General features: G+C 45.0%; 1 protein-coding gene and 2 long non-coding RNA genes across 7 annotated transcripts; 2 read left to right on the top strand and 1 right to left on the bottom strand.

The window, feature by feature from the left end:
* Positions 1 to 439: 439 nt before the first annotated feature.
* On the bottom strand, positions 440 to 6,584 carry LOC135313526 (uncharacterized). 5 transcript variants are annotated; one of them, XR_010373167.1, is made up of 5 exons: positions 5,014 to 6,584; positions 4,807 to 4,920; positions 4,542 to 4,730; positions 4,186 to 4,337; positions 440 to 1,714 (listed from the first exon to the last, which is right to left on the bottom strand). It is a non-coding gene; the product is annotated as an uncharacterized LOC135313526 (long non-coding RNA). The 5 variants fall into 5 exon arrangements; XR_010373166.1 differs by having other exon boundaries at positions 4,542 to 4,603; XR_010373168.1 differs by having other exon boundaries at positions 4,542 to 4,870; positions 4,972 to 6,584.
* Positions 2,393 to 10,493, top strand: LMO2 (LIM domain only 2). Its single transcript, XM_064452923.1, has 4 exons — positions 2,393 to 2,685; positions 2,793 to 2,970; positions 6,581 to 6,796; positions 9,490 to 10,493. The coding sequence occupies exons 1-4, from the start codon at positions 2,679 to 2,681 to the stop codon at positions 9,707 to 9,709; spliced, it is 621 nt and encodes a 206-aa protein (XP_064308993.1). The 5' UTR covers positions 2,393 to 2,678; the 3' UTR covers positions 9,710 to 10,493.
* Positions 10,494 to 11,603: 1,110 nt separating this feature from the next.
* On the top strand, positions 11,604 to 15,705 carry LOC135313527 (uncharacterized). Its single transcript, XR_010373169.1, has 3 exons — positions 11,604 to 12,865; positions 13,482 to 13,575; positions 13,982 to 15,705. It is a non-coding gene; the product is annotated as an uncharacterized LOC135313527 (long non-coding RNA).
* The last annotated feature ends 1,592 nt before the right edge of the window (positions 15,706 to 17,297 follow it).

The raw sequence follows: 17,297 nt of genomic DNA, 5'->3' as shown, positions 1-17,297 counted from the left end.
CACGGTGGAGCAACACGTTTATTATGTTACGTCCCAGCCAGCTGACTGCTTTTTTCACGTCTCTTAGCTCACAGCTTTGCCTAGCATCTCTCCTTCACAGGAAAGAGAGAAAACAAGAAATAACCTCGCGGGTTTGATTACAATTCTTTTTAGACAAGGAGACAGGTGGCGTCTGCAGGACCGTGGAGCGATGCCAGCGCTATCACAAGTACTGTGCTTCAAGATCTGCCTTTTTCTAAGAAGTTTGTTCTGGATCTGACTGAAAAAGATGACAATTAAACGCATACGAACCGTCCTCTTCGGCGCCTTCACTGCACGCCGTTTCACTGGTTTCATGCAGAAGAAGCTTTCTGCAGGTTACGGGATTTCTCTTGCAAAGCGGAGAGTGTTCGTGGTCCGCCCAGCAATGCAGGTGCTCAACTATGAACATGAGAAACCTCTCATTAGCTTCAGGGAGGGTATCTGCTAGACCTGCGGCAGTCTGAGCAAAGCAAGGAACACAGGCGTTGCAAAAGCTTACAAACTGGGTTTTCCAATAATCACTGGCCACTGCGGCCTCATTTTTATGTTGCTTTTCTAAGGAATGAAGTAACTCCTTACATGCCGATGTCGATGTTTTTGTTGCTCACCAAAACCTTTGAACCAGCTGATCTCTTTTAGATAGACGAAGGGACAGAGGTCTTAAAAAGTTCTTCATTTCCTGTGAATTTTGGGCCAATAAGTAGAAGAGAGGCAGCATGCCAGTATGTCTGTAGTGTATGCACAACTTGGCATCTGAAACCAGAACATTTGCCTGGCGTTGTGGAATTGTTCACATTATTGCGTCAGGAGCTATTCACAGTCTGAATACCCCAATCGTCAGGGAAAGTTTGACTCAGAGTTTATACTTTTTCAAACTGCGAGACACAGAGCCAGGAGAAACCAAGCTTATAGAAATGTCTTTTTTAAATAACATGTTTGAAGTCCTTATGCATGTTTTTGATCCACCTTTAAATTCAATTTCTGATTATTTTAAACCAACATAATAAAGTTCTGAGAAGATTGGGGGGTGTGTGTGTGTCTTGCAATAGTTTAATTATTCAGCCTTCTGGAGAGGTTTACATTTTACTTTTCTGATCACAGTGTAAATAAGTCAGAAATTAAATAGTCATCACATAATTCAGTCCTGTCTATGAAAACCTAACAAAAGAGCCTTTTCCTTTAACAGAAATAAGAGTGACTGTCGTACTGTAGTAGCTTAAAATACATCGGAGATAATGTTTTTAAAGAATAAGAAAGATGTGTTCTAATGACTAGTGACGGCTCTGAAGTGTTGCGAGAGCGTGGTTCAAAGCCCCTTGAAATGAATAACAGTCCTTCTGCTGACATCACTAATCTTTGAATCGGGATCATTAATGTATTGCAGATATTATATCCCCAGCTGCCAAAAAGCTGGAAAAATAGGAATGTCGTCATAAAAATAGACATCAAACGCATTTCTCTTCTGGGGTTTAATATAGAAGCGAAGTATTTCTACTAGTATTCACTAGAGCTTGATTACAGATATTTTCTTCCTGTTTTTAAAGGAATTAACAGGGCAAGCAGTTCGTCTCCTCCAGAACTCTGCCTCCAGCAACGGCCAGTATCTACTGCCACGGAGACTGGGAAACGCTCGAATTGCTGTAATAGTTTTCTCTCTGGTGCTGTAAATCAGTCCTTTCCGGGATGTGCTGTGCTGATGGAGAGGAGGAAGGGTGGGAGGGGAAGTAGAGATATTCAGGCAAGACTTTCCCATCTTTAGCTTCTCTGTGATTAATTACAGATCGATACTTTGTACTCTCTGGCTTTTATAGCTCATTAACATCAAACGGTGTCAAGGTATAAATTTGTTATATTGCTTGCCAAGAACTAGAGCATGTCTAGAAGCAGACACCGTAAATGTTCACCAGGGGATATAAATGAGACACAATTTAGTCGGCCAATTTGAATCGTAGGTAGAAAAATAATACGAGGGTTCTTTACCTGTGGGTCTCAAAGTACGGTGGAAAAAATATGTGTGCGTGTGGGCACGGGCATATATATCCGTAAGGGAAGGAGAGGGAGAGGAGGAGAGAGAGGGTGACACTCGCTTTGGTCCTGTCTGGAGCAGAGGAGACGCCAGTGATACGGAACCAGGCGCTTATTTTTTTTCCAGCCCTTGGGATCGTTTGCAGGTCGCCCACCTCCCCGAGCACCCCTTCTCCGCCCAGAAAGTGTTATTAAATACCCTTGTAATGTGAAGCTGCGACGTCGGTTCCCAGCCCCGGCTCTGGGGAGCCCCGGCTCTGTCTCTTTAAGAAACCCAGCGAGTCGTGATGCTGCTGGTCGTATTGCTAAATCCCCAGGAGTCCAGTTAAGAAATGGGCAGCTGTCTCTTTAAGTGTGATTTCCTTCTATTGTATTTGAATCGTGATCAGGAAAAAGGAAATGAAACCAGAGACCCGGGGCTGAGCCACGGAGTAATAATAATAATCCTAGCGATGCCGATCTGCCTCTTTGCAGCGCAGCCAGCCGGCTCCGGAGCATGGTCGGAGGGGGCCGGGCAGAGAGCCTGAGCCGAGCCCGGGGAGCTGCGGGCTGAGGCAGGGGTGGCAGCCGAGGCAGCCGCTGCGCCCCCCCCGCCGCCCCGGCCCCGGCCCCGCAGGAGGAGCGCGGCGGGGATGGGAGGTTAGAGGCGGCCGCGGTGCGGGGCGGCCGTGCGGGGCGGCCGTGCGGGGGCACAGCCCGGCGGCCCCAGCCCATATTTCTCTCTCTCTTTCTCTTTGGTGTTGCAGGAGGAAATCCTGTGAATGTCATTGGGGGGCGGAGGGGGAACTCAGCTGGTGAAAAGGCTCCGAGAGCAGACAGCCTCTGCGGGGGCAGCGGGGGCAGATCCCACCACAGGCACGCTACAAAGGAACAATCCCTGCCAATGTCATCGGCCATCGAGAGGAAAAGCCTCGATCCTTCCGAGTAAGTGGCCTCTTTTTCTCCCCCCCCCCCCCCCCCCCCGCCCCGGGAGCCCTCCGGTGGCCACCCGTCCTCCCCACCGGGGCGGCTTGGCCGGCCCCGCCGCCACCGGCATTGTGTGGCCGGCAGAGCCCTTCCCGGCGGCGGGCAGGGGGCTCACCGGCACCCCCCCTCCCCATGCCACACACCCCCCCCCGCCCCGCCTGGCCGTGCCGGCGGAGCCACCGGGGGCAGCGGGCACCGGCGGGCGGGCTGCCCCGGCCCCCGCGCCTCCCCCTGCTGCGGGGGCAGGTTGCGGGGTGTGGTGGGGGTCGATGAGAGCCCCCCCGGGTTCTGGGACAGACCAGCCGGAGCAGCTTGCGGGGGCAGAGAGGCGGCAGCCCCCCCGTCCACACCACACCCCCCCCGACCACCCCGCTCATCCCAGCCCAGGCTGCTGGGACCGGCTCGGGGGGACGCAGAGCATCACGCTTTGCAGATCAGAAGGTGTTTTTTCCCTTTGGAGGGACCCTCTGTGCCCCATCTTTGATCTGCCCAGCTCGCTGTAGCCGATTATAGTGAAAAGGTCAGAGCTGTTATCTGTGGGTGCTCGACTTCCACATTTTCATAATGCAACTTTCGAGAGCTTGTATAAACTGCTTGGGTGGGGGCAGGGTGTTCTGCAAAGGGCACGTAGAAAGACTTGATTGAGGGGATGTAGAAGATGAGAATTTCCCTGCCTGGGTTTCCCACTCCGGTGTCCCAATCCAGGCTTTCGGGCTGCGCTCCGCAGCTGTCCCATCCCTCCCGCGCACACCGGCATCCCGCTGGCCACAGGCACGGAAACCCCGCGGAAAAACAGTCATCTCAGCCCCGTACATGCTAATAACTGCAGTTACGCTTGTCTGGAATCACGATAAGAGAGAAGAAGAAGAAAAAAATTATAAAACCTCCCTTTTCAGATAACGCTTAAAACATTGCTCTCAGTAAACTTGAGTCATTCGTGGCTTGTTTCCTGTGAGATACTAAAAATGCCATTGCTTGAAGCCCGGAGTGAACGCATGGGAACTGCTTCTTTTAGGGATAAAATCCATTTCTTCCGTGTCACATCTGATGTTTTATGTGTTACGTTTTCTCCCATTTTATACTGGTTTTTAAGAAACGATACTCCAACCTCCGAGGTATATGTTGTCCAGGTTTCAACTACAAAGTTTTAGTAATCTTTATTTATTTACCTACCTTGTGTTTTAGCGACTTACGTGCCAGCTTAGAAATCTATGGACATCAGAAAGCTAATGCATAAACCAGCAGTTCTGTTCTGAGTAAACATCCGCCGGGCTGTTCCGGAGTTTAAGGCTTTCAGAGAGACCTGGCTTGTGATTCCTGAACACCTGTAAGATGAAATATTTCGGGGTACATCTGAAGTTTCAAATAATGGGTGATAAAGGATAATAATGTGCATTTCCTTCTATTGGAAGGCTCTCAGACCTTGTCAGAGTGGAGCCCGTGAGTTAGGAAAGGGAGTAGGGGGCCCAAAAGAATAAACTAGGGCCTAATCACATACAGAGTTCCCCATGATTTTAACAAAAACTCACAGGACGGAGAGCTGGTAGGAGAGCGATGTTATGACACAACTTGCAGGGTGCAGCAGTTTGAACTTAGAAGAGTAAAAACCAGAAGAGAATATGATCAGATAATATCTTAGGGCTCAGCTTGGCTAAATAAAAAACTGCAGGATCAGTTTCTCAGCATAGAAGTTGTTGACCAGTGGTCGCTTCTCCCTGCTGAAGAAAGTAATTTTTGCCCAGAAATCTGCTGACCCAGTAAATAAGCAGTAGTAATATGATTTTTAGCTCTTGCCTGCTGGAAACCGGGAGCAGCCTGATCCTTCTCCATCAGTGTGAGTCTCCTCTGCCCCACCAGCCTAAGGGAGGACAGGCCAGCGACAGAAACAAAGCGTTGAGGGACTCGGAGCTAAAGAAAGAAACCCAATAACGTATGAAAAAATTTGGGGTTCCACTCTACCTCGGTCATGATCCAGCGAAGCATAAAAATGCGGATACACACCTTCCTTGCCGCTAGCCACAGGTTTAAAATTAAGCAAGTGCTTAAAGGATTGATCCAATAGTTTTTTATTAACTCCCCTGGGGTGTGGATGAGGCCCTCAGTGGCAGCACCAGGCTGCTGCAAACCTTGCAACACTGAGCTTTCTTTTCATTTTTTTTGCCTTTTTTTTTTTGGCAGAACTTGTAAAATTACACAAAAAGGCAAAGAAAATAATTCCTTACAAAAGTAGCTTTGAAGAAAATTCTTGCTTTATCCCCAGAACCATCCTGGATTTGAGAGCTTTTTTAAAAGGGAAAAAACATTGTGCGTGAGTAGTCAGCGCTGCTATACAATAAAGATTTGTGCCTGTTTTCACAGCGGGATGTGTAAATCTCAAATAATTGTTTGAGCTATGTTGGCATAGGCCCATCCCGGGGGATTCATGTCCTTAGCTGAAGGGAAAAACAGAAGTCCTGCAGTCACATCAGGTAAAATTCTGGCTCTCTTAAAACCAGCAGCAAAACGTAAACCAGTTGGGCAACATCCTCCTCTCTTGTATGTATTCATTTCATGCTGTTCCGAGAAATTACATCCCCAGTCTTCGTCTTCAAATTTACGTTTCCCAGCGGAAAGCTGACTGCATGCAAAATCCCTCAGGTGCCTTTTCTAGTCCTTCAGCCCTTGGCGAGACAGAAATTCCCTTTGCCTCTGGCGACACTAACAGTCAAAGTTTGCAAGCTCCGGGTTACATCATGGGCTCATATATTTTTGGGTTCATGCGCAGATGCTTTATGGTACTGCTGGGATTGTTTGGTAAGTTAAAGGTAAATCCAGAGGTTATCTGTGTTGGTGAGGTCACTTAGAGTTGTTTATAGGTAATTCTTAAAAAATCTTGTTGGGAAAAAAGGCATTTTTTAAATGCAAATGAAGCGTGTTGCAGACAAACCATAATTATTTGAAAATGTGCAGAATTCAGTAAGAACCCTTTGGACTTTGGGGTTGTTGGCACCCGTCAGTCTGCCCAGGCATAACCAGCATTTCTACGAAGCGGTGGATCCAGGCAGCTTTTTGACTGTACTTTTGGAAAAGCGCAATCTTTAATTATGGAAGAATCATGTTATGGGAGAGGTATTTCTTTTATAAGAACTGCATGGATTGCGACACCTGACTGAGCAATTCATGTTCTGTCCAGTAGAAGAAAAATGATAAATCTACAGAGACACCGATGTCCGAGTAAGGTAGTAGATGCCTTTACAGTAATGAATACACACGGGTGATACAGAGATTGTCATGTCTATGCATTATTCTTTGAAGAAAAATAAAAAAAAAAAAAGCAAATGTTTGGATACTTTTATTAACTCCTTACAATTCAAGCTGTTCTTTTTTTTTAAAGCAAAAGAAGAGTGAAGTCCTGCTCCCCGTCATGTCAGAAGGAGATAAATCATTTACTCAGCTGGCAGAAAAAATGAGGATGTAACCCCTGTTTTAACTTGACCACTCCTGTGTTTTGTTTTTCCTTCTCCTTCTTCTCATGTGGACGCTTTCAGAGTACATTTTCCTTCTCCAATGATTCTTTCATCCCCCCCAGGGAGCCAGTGGATGAAGTCCTCCAGATTCCCCCTTCGCTGCTGACATGCGGCGGTTGCCAGCAGAACATCGGGGACCGCTATTTCCTGAAAGCCATCGATCAGTACTGGCACGAAGACTGCCTCAGCTGCGACCTGTGCGGGTGCAGGCTCGGAGAAGTGGGGAGGCGGCTGTATTACAAACTGGGCAGGAAGCTCTGCAGAAGGGACTATCTCAGGTACAAACCCACTCGTTCCACCCTTGCTCCCCTTCCTTCGATCGTTTCAGCTTTGCTTTGTCATTTAATCGGTACAGCTAGCGAGCAAAGATTCATAAAGAATTCATTTTTGATTACTCCGAGAAGCCTGACAGCAGTCACAGCTGTAACGCAGCACCATTTGCGAGCACAGGTTTACAACAGGGGCTCATCTATTTTGGGGGTTCATGCACAGATGCTTTCTGGTATTGCTGGGGTTCTTCAGTAAGTTGCAGGTAAATCCAGAGGTTATCTGGGTTGATTAGGTCACTTACAGTTGTTTATCGGTTAACTCTTAAAAATCTTGTTGGGAAAAACGCATTTTTTAAAGGAAAATGAAAGCATTGCTACATGTTGTGGACTAAAGAGAATTATTTGAAAATGTGCAGAATACAGTAAGCGCTCCTGGGCATTTGGGGTTGTTGGCATCCGTCAGCCTGCACAGACATAACCTGCTAGCTCCAGGCGAGCCGTGCAGTGCCAGCGCGGGATTCTGGCAAGTAGAAATCGGGAAAAAGGTGATGAATTTCAGCAAGCTCCCCCTGAGCTGACAATGAACCGGTTCCCCTGAATGGTTTTACGGAGTTCTGTGCTTCTCCAAGCATCGCCTTGGAGCTGAAAGGTATATAAACCCAAGTGCCAAGATCGGTGACTGATGAAAGATCATTTAGTTCTCTCATTTAAGAACACGGTATCCAAGGTAACTGAATCCAATTCATTCTCCTGATGCAGTAATATCAGCTATGTAAGAGATGCTTGATTCCCCCAGCCAGCAGGGCTGCTGTACCTGCTCCGTGTCTGAAGCCACTGCCTTTCGTACAACGATCAATCCCTCTCTTTTTTTCTGCATCACTGGCAAAGTTTTCTGGGACACCTCAAGCAGAAAGGTGCCATGTGCTGTACGTTTATTGCAAAGCTACAGCCAGTACAGGAAAGTTTGATGGCACTAATATTTGTATCCAGTGGATTTTTAGTGTTCTTAAGCCTGGTCCTAAATAGGCAAGAATTTACCCATTCTGCCGAATCAGGTACTTGGTACAGGTATTTTCTCTGCCTCTCTGTTTTGCCAAAATTTGAAAGTAGGAGGATTAAACTGAGATGAATATATTTCACAAAAATTGATAATAAAGGATCTTTATATTCTAGATTACAATTAAAGTGTATTGATCTTCGCTGTGCTGGCTGTGACCATTTCCTCTAATGGATCCCTAACGTTACAGGACGTCTGTGGAACAGAATACTGGTCTTTGCTATTTTTTCAGCTACCTACTGAAGGCTAATTTACCTGCCAATAAAAACTAAACCCCAATCTCAGTGGAGTTCCTAATTACGGTGTCCCTGAGCTTTACCGACGGGGATTTTGCTAAGCAGAGACTAAGCACTGAGTTCTGCTAATGGGGCCACTCGTAAATACTCCACATACACCACAGTCCAGCAGTGATCCAGCATTAGTTACGCTGTCCAAATACTTTTAATCTTAAAATGGAAGCAACAGAAGGTATGGCGATACAATTCATGTATTTTCGTGCAGTGAAATTCAATTTTTTTCTCTATTTAATAATGCAACATATAATATCTTCCCTCATTAATGAAGAATTTGCCAACCTTTGTGTAACCTTAGTATTACTTTCGTTGGGCGGAAGTAAACACTGACATCTCCTGGTAGGCGAAAGAAATGGTGTCTTTTCCCCTTAAAGATCCCTTAATTTAGTGGGCATTCTTTTTCCAGTTCAGAAGCTGACGTGGAGCAGGCACGAGCATGTGCAGGAGAAGTGTGAGAGGTGGAAAAACTCTTTCCAGAATTAGCATGGAAACTTAGAAGTCAAACGCAATAGGTGTATACTTTGAAAAGTAAGGGGAAAAAAAAGTATATATATCTGCTTATTTATTAAAGATTCGACTTACGGACTCTGTAGCCAGCAGACTGCATGAAAGGCTGGCCGGCACAGGTAGCTGACCGTGTCGCACTGCGCCAGGTGGACGGCGGTGCGTGCTGTGAGGGGAACACATACCTCGCGCATCCCTTAGGGGCTCCTTTTAATAGACAGTACCATCATGATCTCAGCAGGGTTTTTCAAGGCAGGTTGAAGAGCGGTCCAGATCATGAAATTGTTTGGGCTAGCGTAAGTATCTAGAAGGTCTTAGCACGAATCCATTTGAAACCCAGCAGGAATGACTTAATGGATTTAGAAATGTTTGGGTTTGAAAGGATCTCCAGTGTGGAGGCAACGACAAGATGGGAGTCTTAAACCGTGGCTTGTGTCGACTCCTTTCTGTAAACTACGATAGAAACAGCTGAAGATAGGTAACATTTATCAACAGAAAGGTAATTTCTACCAATCCCAGAAGTGGGAGTATTAGCATGGCACAACTTCATGCTATGCTCTGGGGAGCCTTTGCTCCTCCTGAAGCTGCTCAGCGATTCAGGATAAGGTCATCGATCAGAGAAGTCAATTATATTGAAAAAAGGTGAGGACCTTGGACTTTCTGCCCCAATTTTTGGTATTGCAAAGTTTAGATTTCTCCCCGGCAGCTTTCCGTGTGACCTCTGTCTAACGTGGCAATGCTATGACTAATGGACCAAGGCACTGATGTTGTGTTCTTGTTTCGATTTGGTTTTTTCCCATCTCCCCAGCAAAGGAACACTGCTTACTTCTCTGCTGTTGTTGTTTTAGGCTCTTTGGCCAAGACGGCCTCTGCGCCTCCTGCGACAAGCGAATCCGGGCTTACGAGATGACCATGCGGGTGAAGGACAAAGTGTATCACCTTGAATGCTTCAAATGTGCTGCCTGCCAGAAACATTTCTGTGTTGGGGACAGATACCTCCTCATCAACTCAGATATAGTATGTGAACAGGACATCTACGAGTGGACTAAGTTAAACGGAATGATCTAGCAAAGACACGCCTCACAGTCCATGAGAGACATCTCACGGGCGACACCGATGCATAGCTGCAGCGAGGAGATCATCACTTGAGCTATGGGCTTTGTCTAAAATGGGGGGAAAATACCACGGAGTCGGCCCTTTGCAGGCAGTGCTACGTAGAATCTAAACTACATATAGGTGAAGAAGGGAGGCCGAAGCAATGGTAGATAGACTGACTTCTGTTAACAAAGGCATACGGACAGTAACTGACATCAGCCACGTAGGCGAGAGTGGGGGAACAAACACAACGCGATAACGAATTCTTGTAACTGGAAAAAGAGTAGGGACTCCTGTAAAGAGATGTTATGACTTTGTCACCTGCAGACTAGGATTGTGCAATTGAATTTTCTTTTTGTCATGTTTTAGTTACTGAGTTTAGACGACAGCTCCTAACGTAGACATGAGGAAGAACACTGGAAGAAAGGGCCACCAGTTAGGTGGTCATTCCATACAGCCTTACACTTTGGGTAGGAGAGAAGGCAGGAAGAGGGTGGGGGTTATTTTTGCATGGATTTTTTTTTTTTTCTTTGAGAATGAACAGTGCGTCCTCTAGTCCCAAACTCTTCTTTAAAAAAAATCCTGCTGAATAGTCGTTTTCGGGCACTGCTGTTTCAAGATGAGATGTTCCACAGATCATTTCTATACAAATATAAATCTAAAGAGTTGTTCAACTATTTTATTAACTTAGATTATATTGAGAAAGTATTTGTTGTGTGTAGTAAGACTCTGCAGCTTTAATAAAAATAACAGAAGATTTGAGTGTTGTTATTTCTTTTTTTGGTTTTTTTTGAGCTGGGCTGGATTCCTTGTATTATTTATTTTTTGTAGCAGGGTTCCTACACTTTGTCTACAGGTGATGCCTGCTGGATCCACTTAAGGCTGTGTTTCAAAGCAGTAAAGTGAGAACACTGAGGTCTCAGTAAGCCTTTTAGAGTTCTTCATGGTAAGGACGAATTAGATAGTGTTGTAGGAGAAATTGGATAGTGTTGTGTGACACTGCGGCTCTTTGGTGTTTCTGAGCATGTTTTGAGGCTGGCGGCCCAGAGGGAAATACATTTGGGTGCTACTTCTCAACGACAGAGCCTATCTGATCTCAGAGGAGACCATGTGAGATTAGGGTCCCTAGACCTCGCTTGTCCTGATTTTGTTTTGGATTATTGAATCCAGTATAAAAATCACTAGAGCTCATCAACACTTGCCAGTATTTAGAAAGACTTCAGTTTGGAGCCTTCCCTGCAAAGACTGTTGTCACTTGCTTCTTAAGCAAAAGGAAGTTTCTTAGTGTTGTAGTAACAGTAAGAGCACGAGAAGCATACCTGCTGAGGCAAAAGCGGGCGGTATCTTACCCCCACAGAGACAAGCAGCAGGTGCTGAGGCAGGCAGGCAGTGAGTGACAGCGACTGAAGCCTTCCCAGCTTGCAGGAAGGTCCAGTGAGCATTGTGTGAGCTGGCCTTCAGGCCCCTCTGCCTAACACCAGCCCGCTCCCTGAGTTTGCCTAGTCCCTTTTTTTTTGACTCTTTGGTCTCCATAAAGTCCCAAAGCAACGATTTTCACAGTTTAATTCTGTGCTATGTTTATTTCAAAACCCGTTGCCTGATAACGTCATTGGTTGACAACCATATTGTGAGAGATAAGGAATAGTCATTTCCTATCGTCTTTTTTTTCACTGTTCTTGCCTTTAAAGACCTATATCATATTCCCTCCAACTTTTTTTTCCCCGAGATAAATAGTCTAAGTTCCTTCTTGCATGAAAGATGTTTCACACCTCTGATAATCTCTGCTTCTCATCTCTGGATGTTTTCTGGTTCTACCTTATCCTTTTTGAGAGTGTCACTAGAACAGCACATCGCGTTCAAACGGACTAAAAAGATAAAGCATATAGCACAGCCGAACAGGCCTGGCAGTCCTCTCAGAAGACAGTTGGCATGTCCATGCGTCCCAGCAGTACTAACATGTAAGGAATAGCTCCTAAGTGTATGGGTAGCTATTCATCTGATTATTTGCACTGAACTTGTCACCTAAACGATCCCACATCCAAGTGGCAGTGCTGACCAATGACAATATTTTGCATCTTACAATGGAGATTCTGAGACCATTTTTTTCTTTTCTTACTTCTATTGTCACAACTAGCACTGGGGACAAACCCTTTAAATCTTATTACCAGTGAGGCTGGAAACTATACAGAGGACATAACAAGACCATGCCTGAAGAGTAGGGTTTGAGGGCTCTGTGATTTAGCTCTTCTCAAGTGATATGCTGACCTCTGGAGGCCACAGGCAGCTGGTATAATTTTAATTCTTCGTCTAAAATGTATCCCTGCCAGCACAGGCAAGAAAGCTACGTACCCAAGGAAACTATAGCTATCACCTCTCTACACCCTCAGTGGCTCCTTGCAAATATTCTGTCTAGCTAGAAACGAAGTCTCGATGTCCCTGTTAGTTTACAGAGCTTGGTGGGTGTAACCAGGGCGCTGACACAGGGTGGAGGAGCACAACTGTTCTTCAGCTCGGTGCGTGGGAGCACATACACGCAGCGAGCTGTGCATCACCAGCCAAGGCAGCACCAACAGCTTTGTGGCAGATGCCTGTAAAGCTTTCCAGGTCATCGTGCCCTGCCATGTCATCGCAATGTCCCTCTCAGAGCCCCTCTTCTTTCGCCCCCCACTCCTTTCCCTGAAAAAAATGTACCTCAATAGCACTATTGTGCTTCATGAGCATCTACCAGTCCATGGAAAGAAAATTTTGCAGATGATTGCAATCAGCGATAAAGCTGATTTTTCTGTAGTCACACGCAAATGATGGAGGTGAACAAGTATCAAAGGGAGAGTCGTGCACTGGGGAGACTGGGACTCTGCTCCATCCCGAGGTGCTGCCAGCTGAAGGGTCTCTGAAGGAAGACCACGTTTCAGATCACAGGTAGCCACAGGTAGTCCTGACTATGTGAGGGGCAGCAGGAGATAAAATGAGCTTTACCTTTTACAAAGTAAACTATGAGCCATGATTTTGACTTTTCAGAATTGCCATGAAGAGGTTTTGAACCACATCCTGATCTCATACTGCAATCACGGAGTTACACCAACATAACGATAGCATCGATGTGGTCAGAAGCAACACGTATCATTATAGGTAAGAATTTTGACACTTGTTCCCTAAACCCTTTCCAGTGTAATTTTAAACCTTATTCAGGCATGTTGCAGAGCTGATTTCCATGATTCGAGCTCACAGAGAGGTTAGACTGAAAATTTAGTGTAAGGGGCCCCATAAACATCTGGGTTGAGATTAGGTAAGAGTGTCAATAGTTCAGGGAGGCTTTGCGGTTTTGCACTAATGAGAGCAAGATCCGTGCTTTGTTCCCACTTCAGAAAGTATTTCCTGTGTGACTTTTATCAAGGTAGTTAAATATTCTGCTTCTCAGTTGCTGTCCTGTAAAATGGAGATGTTATCCCTTGTTCTGTAAAATAGCCTTTGAAGCTTCCTAATAGAAATACACTCATGATTTTGTCTAAGGTATAATTTGCACAGGAAAACACATTAAAAAACCTAAATGAATGTATTTGTAAAGGAAGGATTCTGCAGGGTCTTCTTAATTCGTTATAAGACCACCAGTTTTATCTAGTCTGTGTAACTTCAGAAAGGCCTTAAGCAGACCTGGAAGATGACAGAAGAAGAGCCTCCGCTTGAGCAGTGGTATTACTCTACCTGTATAATTACACCAGTCTGTTGGTGGACTTTTCCCCGCCAGGTTCCTAACTCTTGCTCTCCGGATCCAGGAGGAGAGAGAACAGATTCCTCTTGGGATTAGTGTAACCAACGCTCCACCTCTGTCCTCATCTCAGGTATGTAAGGACTCTCTCCTGAAAACACAAGAAAATAAAATGTTCCAAAAACAACGGCAAAAATAAAAGCAAAGATGATTTAAAGGCGTGGACAAAAAGCATAATAATCTGAATATGACTTCATCAGCTGATATTCAAATGCATTGTCCTTTATATGTTTTCAATATCAGCAGTATTTTAAAAGGCATATCATCCTTCAACATTTCCCTTCTTTGTCCCCATTATTCAATGTCATGGTAGGAAGATGAGAGCATTACCATCGATATAACTTTTTTAATTCCATGCCCTTGAATAAGGGCAATAAGAACCCCGCATAATAGAGTTTTCAGCGGTGAGAGTAAATGGGAATCGGTTGTTAATTCAATACAGGATACAGAAGCTGTCTCTCCCATCTCTTTTTCTCAAGGTAATACCGTGCCTTCAATTGTCATTATACCCAAGAATCAAATTATTTGAATTCTGGACACATCAGCACAAAACCGAAGACTCCCTGCCAATTTCATAGCCTGCTTGGAAGAGAACATCAGAGAGCATCACTCATTTATACGACTGCCAGCCTGAGACTGTAAATTCAGAAAACAAGAAGGCCTCAGGTGCTGCACTTTAACATCTTTCTGCTCCTGAATCACACACACACACACCCCCAAACCACCCCCATTACATCCAAGGTAACGTTTTATCTCTGAAAGGCAAAGCTTTCCAGCGTCTGCCAGGGTGAGCATGGACTCTGTTTGGCTTGAATGCGACTTGAAAATGAGACGATTAAGTATATTAATTGATAACAGTCACTTGTGACTTTGAAGGAGATTCATGACACTTGGAAAAATAATCTATAAAGATTGCTGTTGCTCTAAAAAGACAGTGCAGCATCAGCTTATTTCACTTGCAGCAGGTTCATCTCTTTTATAGAGCATACTGCACTGCAGGCAAAGGGAATTTTAATGGACACTGGAAAAAATGATCTATCCCTCTGTCCCACGACAAAAAAGAAACCATAAAAAGACATAGCACAGAGAGATTGAGATACGCTATCAGGAAACATTTAAGGAACTATAATTAAATTTAGATTCAGAAGTCTGCCAATGAGATGAAGATCAAACTGGCAGAAAGTTGAACCTTGTTTGAAGCAACTTGTTCCCTCCTGCTGTGGGTTGTTTTGTACCAGGCTAATGAGAAGGCACATCTCTGAAAGGTTCCTAATAAACCAGCAGATCTCTGACAGTTAATTAATAAACATATTTTGCAGCAGTATACCATGTTCCGTTTAATGCTTTTCAAGTGCCTTGCAAGCGTTAATGTGTTAATGCATTACTCTTTCCTTTTTTAAGCTACAAGCCCCGCTTCATAGGTGGGGAAACTGAGGCACAAAATGAACATGACCTGCTTAAAAATCACCCAGGAACTCAGCCAAACTTCTGTGAGAGCAGAAGTTAGATCTTGAGTGTGACCATTCAGCCATGAGCCATTTGGCAACGGCTGACGAAGCAGGTATGGGTACCGCATGGCCTGACCTATCTGACAGTGGGGATCTCAAATACACTCTGAACGTCGGAAAGCAGTCTCAAATGGCATTTTATATAGATACTTTCTATGAATTATGCCTGCCAGCGAGGCACGTACCTCCCTGCACGACAGACAATAGGTGTATAAAGCTCAGGCGTGTTTGTGGAATCAGGAGTTAACAGCCTGACGGGGACATTTGGGCATGGGTGATAAAAACCCATGAACTTCAGCTGAAATAAATGCATTTGATGGCATGTATGGTTTATTCTTCAAATACAGAGAGCAAGCCCCCGTTTCACTCTCTGTAGCAATACTCAAGCAATGCTTGAAGCACCCTTAAGCCCCCTTATCTGGGTTTGTCGCCAACAGCAAAGGAATGATCAAAAAGCTCCTGTTTGTCTGTTAAAAATTCCGTTTTTGAATATTTAATTTCTGGGGGTGAAAAACAGATCATGCATGAAAAACCCAGTTAAGGTTTACAGGGAAGAGGTTTTCCTTTTTTAATGAGAAGATTGAACACACTTTTTGCTGAATGCTTCCTGACCATCTCTGCTTTCTCTCTGGCATATTCTAGTTATATTCATACATCAGCATAATGCAGTGAAACCTGTAACCAGCTGCAAGAAGTCTGATTTCTGTGGAGGTGCTGGAATGGGAGAGCAAGGAGGGATGCTGTGACAGTAGTGACTGGCGTAGCGGAAAGTAGCTGTTGCTCTGCAGTGTTGAGAGAGGAATAACCTTTCAAAGCCATGACCCAAGAGAACTAGCTCCTTTTGTAGTCCAGTAGCTCTGTGCCAGCTACCTTTCACACAATTGCTGAGATGTTTCTTCTTCTGGGCTGCATCTTTTTGGGTTGGTTGGTAAAAGTTTGCCCTAAGAAGGCTGTGAAAGAAGCCTGAAAAGTGAGGCAGGCTTTTGTTTTATTGTTTTGCTTAACCATTGCAGCCCTCTGTCTAAAAGACTGAAAAGCCAAAGCATTTCTCTTGCACTAAAGCTACCACAAATGTTTGCCAGGCTACTCATGGCAAAAAAAGATTTGGAAGCAGTGGTGCAGCAGACCAGCAAACCAGCATCTGAGCTACAAGCAATGAGGCAAAAGCCCCTGGATATAACAGCTGAGACTTTAGAAGAGTTTATTCATAAGCGACTGCTGATCCTCCTATTAGTGAAATATTGTATAATGACTCCTGCTCTCCGTGTGTAGGTTCCACAACATACGATGTCAGCAACAAGATGTATTTGGCCTTTCTGTGGCAGCAGATTTGGACGCTTGTTAGTACAGGGGGTTGCTTTTCAACCATGACAGCTGAGCCCTTGACTTCATTCTCCAGCCTGCTGACTTCTTTAGACCCTTGATTCTGGGCTGGAATTAGGGGTTTGGTTTTCTTCTCTCCTCAGATATGTGTCTTGCATCTCATATCGGGTAACTTTGCCAGTGTATTTCACAACACCTGCAAACTGGTTTTGAGATACAGACGATTTACTTACATTTATTTTAAAGAGACAATCACAATATAACTGAAATTCTTCTACAATAAGACACACAGTCTTCAGTCTGACAATATCCCGAAGCATCTTGACAGCTACCCAAACCAGTGCTTAGATATTATGTTGACATCTCATTAAAAAGATCTAAGACCTGCAATCATTAACCTAAGGATGCATTGCAACACCGGGAAATTCTCAGTCGGTTCGTAAGACACACAATGGGGTCATGGTTTTTTGGCAGTCAATAGGTGCAAGTGAGCGCAGAACGAGCTGTGGTGCCGTCGCCGTGGAATTCTTGGAGCTGGACCAGCAGCGAGTTTGACCCAACATGCACGAGAAGCGTGTTGTTCAGCTGATAAGGAAACTGAGAACGTGCATCAGCAAATACAGTTTGCTTATCCCATAATAACTGTTTTTGAGTAGTACAAGCAAAAAGAGGCCGGATCTGCACTAGACAGATAAGAGCTCTGACCGAAAGGACGACCAAAGGTTGCACCGGGCTTCCTGGAAACTTCAGAAGAGAAGCCTTCAGTGGGAATGGATGACTAAGGGAATTGCAAAAGGCTTCTGGAGTCTTTTATCTTTGTGCTACCTCTTCAAATCCAGCTCAACACTTCAGTCATTTATGGTTGCCGTCGTCTGATGAATGTACACTGTGCTCAGCCTTGTTCCTACTGCACACGTGTCTGTAGCCAAAACAACCCCACCGCTGTGGCCGTGGGTAACTGGCC

Source organism: Phalacrocorax carbo, chromosome 5 (assembly GCF_963921805.1).
Source record: "Phalacrocorax carbo chromosome 5, bPhaCar2.1, whole genome shotgun sequence".
Lineage (NCBI taxonomy): Eukaryota > Metazoa > Chordata > Aves > Suliformes > Phalacrocoracidae > Phalacrocorax > Phalacrocorax carbo.
The sequence above is the reverse complement of the archived record's forward strand: the minus strand, read 5'-3'. Positions and strand labels throughout refer to the sequence as shown.